Source organism: Triticum aestivum, chromosome 5B, assembly GCF_018294505.1.
Source record: "Triticum aestivum cultivar Chinese Spring chromosome 5B, IWGSC CS RefSeq v2.1, whole genome shotgun sequence".
Taxonomy (NCBI): domain Eukaryota; kingdom Viridiplantae; phylum Streptophyta; class Magnoliopsida; order Poales; family Poaceae; genus Triticum; species Triticum aestivum.
In genome coordinates, this window is record NC_057807.1 from 636,018,958 (window position 1) to 636,030,767 (window position 11,810).

The 11,810-nt window shown below is 49.7% G+C and overlaps 1 protein-coding gene and 1 pseudogene across 1 annotated transcript; both read left to right on the plus strand.

Annotated features, from left to right (window-relative positions):
* The first annotated feature begins 5,687 nt into the window (after positions 1 to 5,687).
* On the plus strand, positions 5,688 to 7,161 carry LOC123117292 (BTB/POZ and MATH domain-containing protein 1-like). Its single transcript, XM_044538071.1, has one exon. It carries the CDS (start codon positions 5,864 to 5,866, stop codon positions 6,953 to 6,955), a length of 1,092 nt encoding a protein of 363 aa, XP_044394006.1. The 5' UTR covers positions 5,688 to 5,863; the 3' UTR covers positions 6,956 to 7,161.
* Positions 7,162 to 10,651: 3,490 nt separating this feature from the next.
* LOC123117293 (BTB/POZ and MATH domain-containing protein 1-like) lies at positions 10,652 to 11,725 on the plus strand (annotated as a pseudogene).
* The last annotated feature ends 85 nt before the right edge of the window (positions 11,726 to 11,810 follow it).

Below are 11,810 nucleotides of genomic sequence, written 5' to 3' on the forward strand. Positions count from 1 at the left end.
TGAAGTTCATATGTTGTTTCGTTTAAGAGAAAAAAAGTGTCTGCACGAATCGCGATGCAGAAAATGGATGGCTAGATATATGGGGTGCCATGGAGCTCGACCTACGCTACAACTTTCATGAGAAACTCGTTAAGCTCATCACAACACATTGTCTCACGTGGCAACATTTCATGGTACATCAACTCATCTACTCAATCCAATTGATTCATCCCATCCCATAGGAGGAACCAAACTAGCTTACCTCCTCCTGTAGTCATCATATTCCTTATAAAAGTTGCACCCACACCCTCATACCATAGGCTATAACACGTCGTAATCTGTTAACAAGCGCTCTCAAATGCTCACGAGCTTAACAAGCCAAACAAGATTTTTTGCTCGTTAAGCTTAATGAGCTTAACGAGCCTAGCCTTAATGAGCTGAGTAACTCGTTAATCTAGCCCTAATGTCAGCGTTCTTGTCATGAAAACTAACTAGTGAACCATTGAATCAGGAGAAGGGAGATCACCACCACCCTGCGCTGCCAGCCGGATCACAGCCGCCAAAGGCACATAACCGGCACAACGACAGACCTATGCCACCGTCGTTCGCTGGCCAACAAGACACGGGCAGAGCCAACGCAGCACCGGCTGCCAGCCACGCGTTGCCAAAGCAGCACAACCGCCCGGACCCACTAGCAGCCACAAGGCTTCAGATCTGGGACGAGCTCAGCCCTGGCGCCGCCACCGCCACAGGCAGGAACCAGCGCCGTGAGGCCCTCCATGCCCCGGCCAGACCCCTATGACCATGTCGTTGTGTCCTCCGCCTGTAGCGCGTCTCTGGCCAATGGCACCGAGCGGAAGGAGAAGATGCCCCACCGCCGATCGGGCTTTGCCCGGCAGTGGCAGGAGAGGAGAGAGAGAGGAGGCGTCCTCCACGGGCCACTAGGGTCCCTGCCCCCTAGGTCGCTTGCAGGTGGGGGAAGGTGGATGTTATTCCTGGGCGCACGGCCTTTCTTAGAGATGACTATGGATTTTCTTCAGGTGTCACTTGTTGGCCCAGCCCCAACACCTAGTACTTTCCGGCGACGTCGGTGCTCAAGGACGTTAAGACAACAACCGAAGCAACGGTTACTCATCTACTGGAGGAAAAAATTTACGTCGTGATGCACACGTTGAAAGCTAGCACATCCACGTACAGACGTACTAGTGTAGCCAGAGTCAACCTGGCAACCTTGATCGAGTCGTGAAATCAACTATACTACTGTAATACACTTCACACACGCACACAGCTAGCGGCCAGCCCACCAGAAGCACAAGTCAGGGTACGTGCATATAAATAGTTGTACAAGCTTCCCTCAAAAAAATAACCTGAAATCTAAAAAGCGGCCGGCCATTAAATAGACAGAACGAGCGGCCGGCTCCTGGCCGCTCGATCCTGACCCAAATCGCCACACGCGTGGACCAGGTGCTACCTGGTCGGGTGCTCTCAACCACACAACGACTAGGATTTGTCGCTATCTATCCCTTCCGCAACCTTCGTCCCCGTCCCCCTTGCGTCGGCCGCCACCACCTCGCGCCGGCCGCCTCCAATCCTCTCGCGCCGGCCGCCTCCAATCCTCTCGCGCCGGCCGCCGCAACTAGGGGACGAGCGCCGCCGCTCGCGTACACACGGGATATGGTGGCCGCGTACCCACCCGTATCAGATTTGTTGAGGCTGGGTGGAGGGCAAAGGTTGCTCTGGACGAAGGAAGGGGGAAGGGAGCAGCGGGCGCCGTGAGTTCTAGGCGTGCTGCAGCGGTTGGGAGAGGAGGAAGAACGGGCTTGGATGTAGCAGGAGTGGCCGGAGGAGGCACGGATACAGGAGGGGGAAATGAGCTTGTCCTCGATCTGGAGCAAGACGACGGCTGCTAGAGAATGGAGACACCGGCCATGGAGCCGGAGCAGCGTGGCTAGCAGGTCGCTCGGGAGACGACGGCCGTGGAGCCAGAGCAGCAGCGCTGCAGGCTCGAATTCGTCAAACGAATACCCGTTCGTCCAAGTATTTGTGTTAACAACAGCCAAAAGCCCCGATAATGATTCCAATAATTTGCACTAGTACAAATTACTAGGAGTAGTTTATTAGTTGGCAGGAAGACTAGTTACACACACATTGATGTTTAGTTGGCTTATAATTTAATTTAGTTACACACACATTGATGTTCAGTTGACAGGAGAACTAATTGCACACACGATGATGTTTGTTGGCTTGTAATGCAGTCTACTTGCACATACAATAATGTTTAGTTGGCAGGAAAACTAGTTGCACACAGATATGCTCAGTCGACTTGTAATGTAGTCTAGTTGCACACACATTGATGTTTAGTTGGCAGGACTAGTTACACACACATATACTCAGTTGGCGCGGCAATGTAGTCTAGTTGCACACACATTGATGTTTAGTTGGCAAAACTATTGGCACACACATATGCTTAGTTGGCGTGACAATGTAATCTTGTTGCACACACATTAATGTTTAGTTGGCAGGACTAGTTACACACATATACTCAGTTGGCGTGGTAATGTAGTCTAGTTACACACACATTAATGTTTATAGGTGAGACCATCAAGATGCACATCTCACTAGCTGGATTGGATGGAAAGGGGTGCTAGCAATGAAAAACTACACATCCACGGATATGAGGAAAGTTACATATGCACATCAACCGTTAGGTAGTTGGCTGGGAGGACAATTTTCGAAGTTGCACATCCACTGCTTGGCAATTGGCCGAGGTAGCAAACAGTAAAAATTGCACTTCCAACCAGAGGAGAAAAGTTGCACATCGACTACTAAGCGGTTGGCTGGGGGCAGTAGACATAGTTGCACATCTCACTTGATAGTGGGTAGTTTGAGGTGAGGTGTCATCATTGAAAACTGCACATCCATGGATAAAGAAAAATTTGCACATCGACTATTAGGTAGTTGCACATCAACAACTAGCCAGTTACACAAAACGGGGACAAAATTGCACAAAAAAAAGTTTATCGAAACATATCCATGTGGGATTAGTTTCGAAGAGCACATCGCGAGGATTTCAGCAGTGAAAGCGGATCTTAATTTCGACTTTTCGTTCAAAAGTTATGGCTTTTCTAAATTTTTTAAATCTGAATTAAATGCGTTCACACATGTTCGTCTGCATAGTTGCACATGAATTGCCGCGGGAGGTGCTCACGAATGGAGGTGGAGTTGCACATTTTCGGCGGCATAGTTGCACATGCATGGCCACAGAGTTGCACAATCTCGTCAGCATAGTCGCACATGAATTGCCGCGGGAGGTGCTCATGCATGGCCGCAGAGTTGCACACTCTCGTCGGCATAGTCGAACATGAACGACCACATAGTTTCACAATATTGTCGGCATAGTCGCACATGAATTGTTGTGGTAGGTTCTCATGCCCGGACACGGAGTTGCACATTCTCGTCGGCATAGTCGCACATGCATGGCCACATAGTTGCACAATCTCGTCCGCGTAGTTGCACATGAATTGTCGTGGGAGGTGCTCACACATGGCCGTGGAGTTGCATACTCTCGGCGGCATAGTTGCACATGCATGACCACAGAGTTGCACAATCTCGTCGGCATAGTCGCACATAAATTACCGCGGGAGGTTCTCACACATGACCGCGGAGTTGCACACTCTCGACGGCATAGCCGCACATGTGGACGAGTGTGCAACTCTCCAGCCGCGCTTGTGAGCTACTACATCAACGAGTGTGTACAGCTTTGCGACCGTGTGCAAGATCTACGCCAACGAGTGTGTGCAACTTTGTGGTCATGTGTGTACGACTATGTCGTCGCGCATGTGCAACTCCTGCAATTGTGTATGATACTATACCAACAAGAGTTTTTCACCACCTCAGCTACCCTTGCGAGTAAGATTTGCTACTTCATATGTTGCCCCGGCCAATTACATATCCAGTCGTGTGCAACTTTGCCTGCTGCTATGGCCAACCATGTACCAGTCGTTGTGAACTTCGTTGCCGCCCCGACCAATTGACTAACGGTCAATGTGTAACTTTTTTCCTATCCGTGCATGTCATGCGGCCTGCTTGTAGCATCGACATGTTTCCAATTTACAGCAGTAGTTGGTTGAGCTTACAACATCGGGTGCGAGACGTCACCTAACGAACTTAGTATGGTTGTGTTGTGCAACTTTTCAATGCTCATATCCAATTGAAAACTACTATATGTGCAACTATAACTACTCCGAATGCCAACAAAAAAATTTGACTAAAAAATAGATCATCAATTTAAGCAAAAACATCGTCTAGCCAACTTAGTGCCGTTCTGTTGTGCAATTTTCCAGTAGTCATATCCAACTTATACTACTACCACAACCAACTTAGTACAACCATGTTCTACCAAAAAAACCTCCAACCTAAACAAAACTCCGGCAAGTCACACCTCATCGGAATCCCTCACGTATGTTAGCACCATCGAGAAAAAGCAGCATCACGAGCGCCTGTGGAGAGGCGTGCTTCTCAGCAACACGACATCCAGGTCGAGAGCCAATCCATCCGATCCCATTTTGCTCGTTGAGAAGATGTGCATGCTCCTGGACACCCACCTACCTAAGCAAGATTACATTGCATTGCAATGAAGTTGACAACCAAGTTTACACGTTTCCTGGAATAGAATGCATCACATGAAAATCAGCGACCGAACTGATGGAGTATGGAGCTGGAATCAGTTGACATAAGCGGCAAAAAGGGCCAGGTTTTCCAGGTTGATTCAATTGAGATCCTCATGGATCCCTGCATCGACTGAGTCATTGTTGCTGCGTATGTCTGGTGAAGTAAAACACATCGGGAAAATGGAAGGGAAGAAGACAAAAAAATCGAAGGGGAGAGGAGCCTTCCAGTCGAGGCACGCGAAGAGGTGATGGGGTCGTGAGCAGCGCAAAGGGAAGCTCCATGGCGTCGGGAAGGTACAAGAACCACAGCTTCTCCAGGTTGATTCGGTTGAGATCCTTATGGATCCATGGGTATGCGTCCTGCAGCAGGAACACGAACAAAGTAACAAACATGAGGAGACCGCATCCAAATCGAACCGAATCGAAGGGAGAGAGAGGAGAGGAATGGGGAGGCACTTGATAGAGCTCCATGGCGTCGCGGATCCATGGAGAGGAGACCTTCATCGTGGGCGTCCATCGTCGGTCGGCCAGGCGCTCCGACCACAAACCCTAACCCTTATAGAGAAGTAGGAGGGGAACGCCATGGACAGCTAGGTCTGCGGCCTAGGTAGGGAGGAAGGCGAGGGGAGAGGGCGAGGGTGGCGGCGGAGACGAGGCCGGCGGTGCGTGAGGGCGGCGGCCATGTCGCCGCGGTGGGTGGGGAGTGAATCACGGGAGAGGAAGACTGGACTGGGCGGCAGCTGAGGGGACAAAAAAGCACCTGACTCTAGTGGGCCGCTCGGCTCGGATAAATAGTGCGCACACACGATTTAGAATTTAGACCGGCCGCTCGGGACGGCTACCGAGCAGCCGGCCGCTCGCTAGACTTGCCCAAAAAATAATTGTACAAGCTAAGCTATACGCTACTTCTAGACTAACTCTAGCACTAGTCGGACAGATGCTCGTACACGAACCGGACACCACCAGCTGGAGGGTACGTTGTGATTATATAATTCCAACAACTTCGGTTGCGTGGGTTTGGAAAAATAGACTCTCGATCGCGACCAGAAACTCGGTGGTCACTTCGCCTTCTTCCTCCGCAAGAAAAGGAAAAGGAAAAGGAAAGTTGAGTCGGCTTCCTCTCCGGCCGTCCTCAGTACCGCCGATTAGCACGCGGTGGAGCCGGTGCGACGACTCTTTTCCCTTCGGCCGGTGATCTTCCTGCCTGTCACCAGATGGAGGAATGCAAGACGATGTCCATCTGTACCGCAGTTGCGGCTCAAGGGACACATGTGTTTGATATCATGGGTTACAGCAAGCATAGGGGCATGGGCAACGACGAAGACAGCCACATACTGTCTGGAATTTTCACTGTAGGCGGGTACGACTGGGCCATCCGCTTCTATCCTGATGGGCACGGCAGCGCATGCCCTAATCACATCACAGTTTTTCTCGAGCTTTTGAGCAATAGCGCAAAAGTCCGGGCGTCCTGCGACCTGAGGCTGGTGGACCAGTGCACCGGATTATCGTCTTCGGTGCATAAAACAGGGCCTAGGATTTTTAACTCTGACGATGTCAGTAAGTTTGCTCCACAATTTGCTGGTTTCAAAAGGCGAAGCGAGATTGAGGAATCTGCATACCTTCGGTTTGATCGCCTGACGATCGAATGTATCATCACTGTTTTCAAGAAGCCACATGTTACTCAAGCCAATCCGGTCCCCCAAATCCCCAAAATCGACATGCCACCATCTGACATGGCCGAGAATGTTGGCAGGCTGCTGGAAGAAAGAGAAGGGTTTGATGTCCGTTTCATTGTTGGAGGAGAGACCATTGAAGCTCATAGGTTTGTGCTCGCTATGCGGTCGCCTGTTCTTAAAGCTGAGCTCTATGGTCCGATGAGGGAGGCGAGGCCGGGGCAGTGCATTACCATCAAGGACATGCAGCCTGCCGTCTTCAGGGCCCTGCTCCATTTTATCTACACTGATTCTTTGCCTGGCCGTGAGGATCGTGAGGGAGATGATGATACTGAGATGGCCCGGCTTCTACTAGTGGCCGCGGACAGATATGCCATGGAGAGGCTCAAGATGATTTGCCAAAGCATTCTTTGCGAGAATCTGAATGCGGAAACCGTGTCAACCACATTGGCTTTAGCTGACCAACATAACTGCGTCAAGCTTAAGGATGCTTGCCTTGAATTTATCAAAATATCAAATGACAATGTGATGGATGCCGTGGTGGCAACCCAAGGCTTCAAGGATCTGAATGTCACTTGCCCATCTCTCATAGCGGAAGCATTGGAGAAGAGAAGGAAGTCTTGTCAGGCTTAAGCAGCTACATTAGTAGATTTGCTACCAATTTGTCGTAAGAATGATGAGCCTAGTGTTAGATGAATCTAAGAACAGCGTGGAAGTTGTCCTATAGCAACCGGCCGAAAACTCTTTCTTTTGTTTTTGGTTTATCGGCTTTGCTAACTATATTTGGAGCGCTTCTCTGCAACCACGTAACACTTGCTCTTTATCTTCTGCAAAAAAATTCCTTCCGTGTGTAACCTTTGTGGAGCATTTGATACCAGATGGTCTACATTAGCGTGCAATACCATTTGTTAACTTCTGGTCTTGGCAATGTCAGCATTTTGTGGAATAAAAACTCTTAGTATTTAGCAAGGTTGATAACCAAGTCTATAGGTGTTTCTTCACGTTTGAACCTTGTTATAGGACAACCGGAAGGCAAGGTTGATAACGAAGTCTATAACCAAGTCTATAGCAATGGAAGGCAAGGTTGTTTCTTGCCTTCCATATCTACCAAAGTAGGGAATAACACAATCTGTGTCCTGAGAGGAAGTGAGCCTCGTTAAAATGAAACGAAGAGTTTTCTCAAAAAAAAATGAAACGAAGAGTGTACAGAAGTGCTGTTGGTGTTGAGTTCTTCAGTTTTAAGCCGCAAGTGAGACTTGAACTGGATTACTGGATAGTCCAAAAATAAATGAACTGATGAAAAACAACAACAATAGTCAGTGATTTTCCTGGATAAGAAGGAATCACATAGCCATCAAATCCAGCATTGGAGCTAGTTAGCAAGGCTAGGCGGAGATTTCAGTGCGAGAAGAGAAGGAGCTGAGCGGAGGGGCAGAGAGGGAGAAGCTCGGCGTGCCTTGCTCGCGCCAGGCGACGACCGCTAGTTCGCGCAAGATAGGGGAGCACCGTTGGACTCCTATCAATCCCCTCCCTCTCCCCTTTCTCCCCCGCCGCTCACTATGGCTCCCCAGCTTCTCAGCGCAGCTCGCCTCCTGCCGTAGCTTGTAGGTATGTCCACTTCCTCCACCGTTTAGAGCATCTTTAGCAGATCCAGTATACCTTGTCCCACAAAAATCGGTTTAAAAGATACCGCAAAACATTTTTTCGCATTTAGATATGACTTTGTTCCCGTAAAATATTTCGTTGTTCCGGTAAAATTGCGCAAATCCCTCTAAAAACGTGTGTTAAATTACAATTGGATCCGTCTCGACTACGACGGCGGCGGCGTGCGGCAGCTCACGGACGACGACGACGTGCGGCAGCTCGCATGCGGCGGCGGTGGCGGCTACCTAGCTCATTGGCTTGCAGCCTCGTGCATTACGCAACGCCTGCTAGCTAGCTAGCTCGCTCACGACGCAGCGCACGACAACATCAGCACTAGATCGCGGGCGACAGCGGGCGGTGGGCGGCAACGTGCAGCAGCTCGTGTGCGACGCCGGTGGCAAGATTTGGCCGGAATCAAGCTCGGGAAGCCCTGGCGCCTTCTGCGAGGAAAGCGGTTGGGCCTAAAATTTCCTGCCGCCAAAGGAAAGGGGATCCTTCAAAACCAGGCGAAAACCCATATATATAAAGAAAATGGGCTCACAGATGCTGGATCCCAAAAATCCAGGACGACTGCATTTGAAGAATCTGTTCAGGCCGGAGATACGGAATGGATCCCACAAACCGGCGATTATTACAACAGACGGCCGAATTTGCGGGATCTGTTAGAGATGCTCTTACTACTCCATCTTCATGTTACGCTGGCAGAACGACGAAGCGACACCAGCCTCCCTGTCACTTCTCTACCCCACATCGAGGAAAACGGGTCAGGAGCACTAAATGAACAAAACCTGCGACCCAAAACCCACAAACTGTTGAAATATAGGATGCGCTCTAGGTCCATATGGGCAACAAAAATGGGTCAAGATATTTCACAAAATATCTCAAATGGCCATGTGGGTGTCAAGACTAGGTGGCGGCAAGTTTAGTATCACCTCAAAATTATAAGAAGTTTTGGACCTTAAAAGGATCCTCTTTCACATGCTATTAAAATGTGATAAGCAATTCAAACAATTAAAAAAACTTAAAGAAGAGAAGTGGTTCCTGCGCGCTTCACACCTCCTCGGCCGCCAGCCTTGCCCCCGTGTGCGTTGTGTTCCGTGATTCAGCCGAACTGACCTATGTCATGCGCGCGCTTAACTTTTGCTGGTCAAGAACGGATAACGAGTTGACCATTAATTACCAGTCATTAGCGGAACACGCCTCGAATCTGAGACGTCGGATCATGAGCTATTGCCGACTCGGTTGTGGGTTTAGCCCACGTCTCCCTACCAGACCGCGCCTATATATTGAAGGAGTCGGCAACCCTAGCCTCACCTAGATCAGATCGCACCTGCTCTACCTCCTCATGCACTACCCATCGTCGTTCCGCTCACTGCTGCTGTTGTTGCCGGTGATCCCATCCCTTCCATCGCGTGCACAACTGTATGAGAGAGCAGACCTGCAGAACCCCGCCATTTGCGATCCTGCACCGGAAGAAGGGCGATTTGGTTTTTGGGAGCGTCTTCGACGCGACTGCTCGCCGTTGTTCATCTTCGTCCGCTACTTCGACTACGTCACCGTCGCCTTTGTCATCACCATGCCCATCGAAGACGAGAAGAAGACCACCGAGGACGCCGCCGCTGCGGCTTCGATCTAGCCAACTTAAGGGTATAACTCACTTATCCCTCTGTTGTTGTTTTTTTGGTCTTGGAAGTACTATATATTTGTGCCATAGGTTTAGTGCGTGCTTACATGAGCAAATATCAGTACGGGTTTAATATTGTCAATGTCCTGCACATAATTTATTTTCAGATTAAATCAATTAAAAAATTGCTAATATACTCGACACAAACAACAATCTACTGATTCCATCCACACACGCGCTGAGATTCGACCAAAGAATCCGACGACCTGAAGCCAAATCGAAATCAGTCAACTGAAGTTTTGCAAAAATGTTAAAAAAAAAGTCTGATTTCTACAATGATATCGGGATTGATGGGTTCCTTTTATAAAAAAAATATTAAAATTGAAGAGGAAATGAAGGAAGAGGGAAGCGATTCCAAAATATATCCACTTCGGTTGGATTTTGGGGAAGTAGACTCTCGTTGTCTCGAGAAGACCGGAAACCCCAGGTCCCTCTATGGTCACTCCGGCTTCTTCCTCCAAAAAAAAAACACACAGAAAAAGGAAAGTTGAGAGGCTTCCTCTCTGGCCGTCCTCACTATCGCCGCCGCCGCCGCCATCTACGGTAAACCTGGGCAAACGTCGGGCCGGGCTTGTAAAAGCCTGAACTTCATTTCTTAAGCCCGAGCCCGGCCCGAAGCCCGAAATACTCCCTGATTTCAAGTCCGAGCCCGGCCCGAAAGCCCGGCCCGAAAAATAGAAAAAGAGAAGCCCGAGCCCGGCCCAAACTACCTTTCGAGCTGCAAAACAAAGCCCGAGCCCGGCCTGAGTGTCAACCCCGGCCCGGGTTTTTCGGGCCGGGTCGTCGGGCCGGGCTGCCCATGCCCGGGTTTAATCTACGGTCACCAGCTGAGATCTGGAGGTTCGATCTACTCCCCCGCATCCTGAATCTTTTTCCTTCTGCTTTCCATCGGGGATTAATGCGCTTTTCTTTCACACCGATCAGATTTGCACGTGTCGGCTCCGTCGCGACGATTCTTTCTCCTCTGGCCAGCAATCTTGTCGCCGGTCACCAGGGACCAGATGGAGGCATGCAAGACGGTGTCCGCGTGCACCGCCGGGGTGGCTCAAGGCACACATGTGTTTGATATATTGGGTTACAGCAAGCTCAAGGGCATGGGAAACGACCCCTAGTGCTTCATACCGTCCGGCATTTTCACTGTCGGCGGCCACGACTGGGCCATCCGCTTCTACCCAGATGGGTTCGAAAAAGAAAGCCAAGGTTACATCTCAATTTGTCTCGTGCTTCTGAGCAAGAGCACTAAAGTCTGGGCGTCCTGCGATCTGAGGCTAGTGGACCACTTCACAGTGTTATCATCTTCAGTGCACAAAACAGAGCCTAGGATTTTCAACTCCGATGACATCACTAAGTTTGCTCCACAGACTTCTCAGTTCAAGAGGCGAAACGACATCGAGGGATCTGCGTACCTTAGGGATGATCACCTGAAGATCGAATGCATCATCACTGTCTTTGAGAAGCCACATGTTACCGATACCAAATTGGGGCTCCGCAAGATCGACATGCCACCATCTGACATGACTGAACATGTTGGCAGGCTGTTGGAAGAAAAGGAGGGATTCGATGTCAGTTTCAGTGTTGGAGGAGAGACCATTGAAGCACATAGGCTCGTTCTTGCTATGCGGTCGCCCGTTCTGAAGGCAGAGCTCTATGGGCCGATGCGGGAGGCCAAGCCGGGGCAGTGCATAACCATCAAGGACATGCAACCTGCTGTTTTCAGGGCCCTGCTCCACTTCATCTATACCAATTCTTTGCCTGGTGGCGAGGATGAGGATACTGAGATGGCCCGGCTTTTACTGGTGGCTGCTGACAGATATGCCATGGAGAGGCTCAAGCTGGTTTTCCAGAGCATTCTTTGCAAGGATCTGAATGTGGACATTGTGGCAACCACATTGGCTTTAGCTGATCAACATAACTGCGATGAGCTTAAGGATGCTTGCCTTGAATTTATTTAAATATCAGATACCAATGCTACGGATGTTCTTGTGGCAACCCAAGGCTTCAAGGATCTGAAAGAGACTTGCCCATCTTTCATAGTGGACGCATTAGAGAGGAGAAGGAAGTTTCTTAAGGCATGAGCAGCTACATTAGTAGATTTGCTACCAATTTGTCGTAGGACTCCATGTTAGATGAATCTAAGAATGGTTAGGTTAAGTATCATGT

Excerpts from the sequence above, each read along its gene's own strand:
- LOC123117292 (XM_044538071.1), top strand. The coding sequence starts at position 5,864 with ATGGAGGAATGCAAGACGATGTCCATCTGTACCGCAGTTGCGGCTCAA.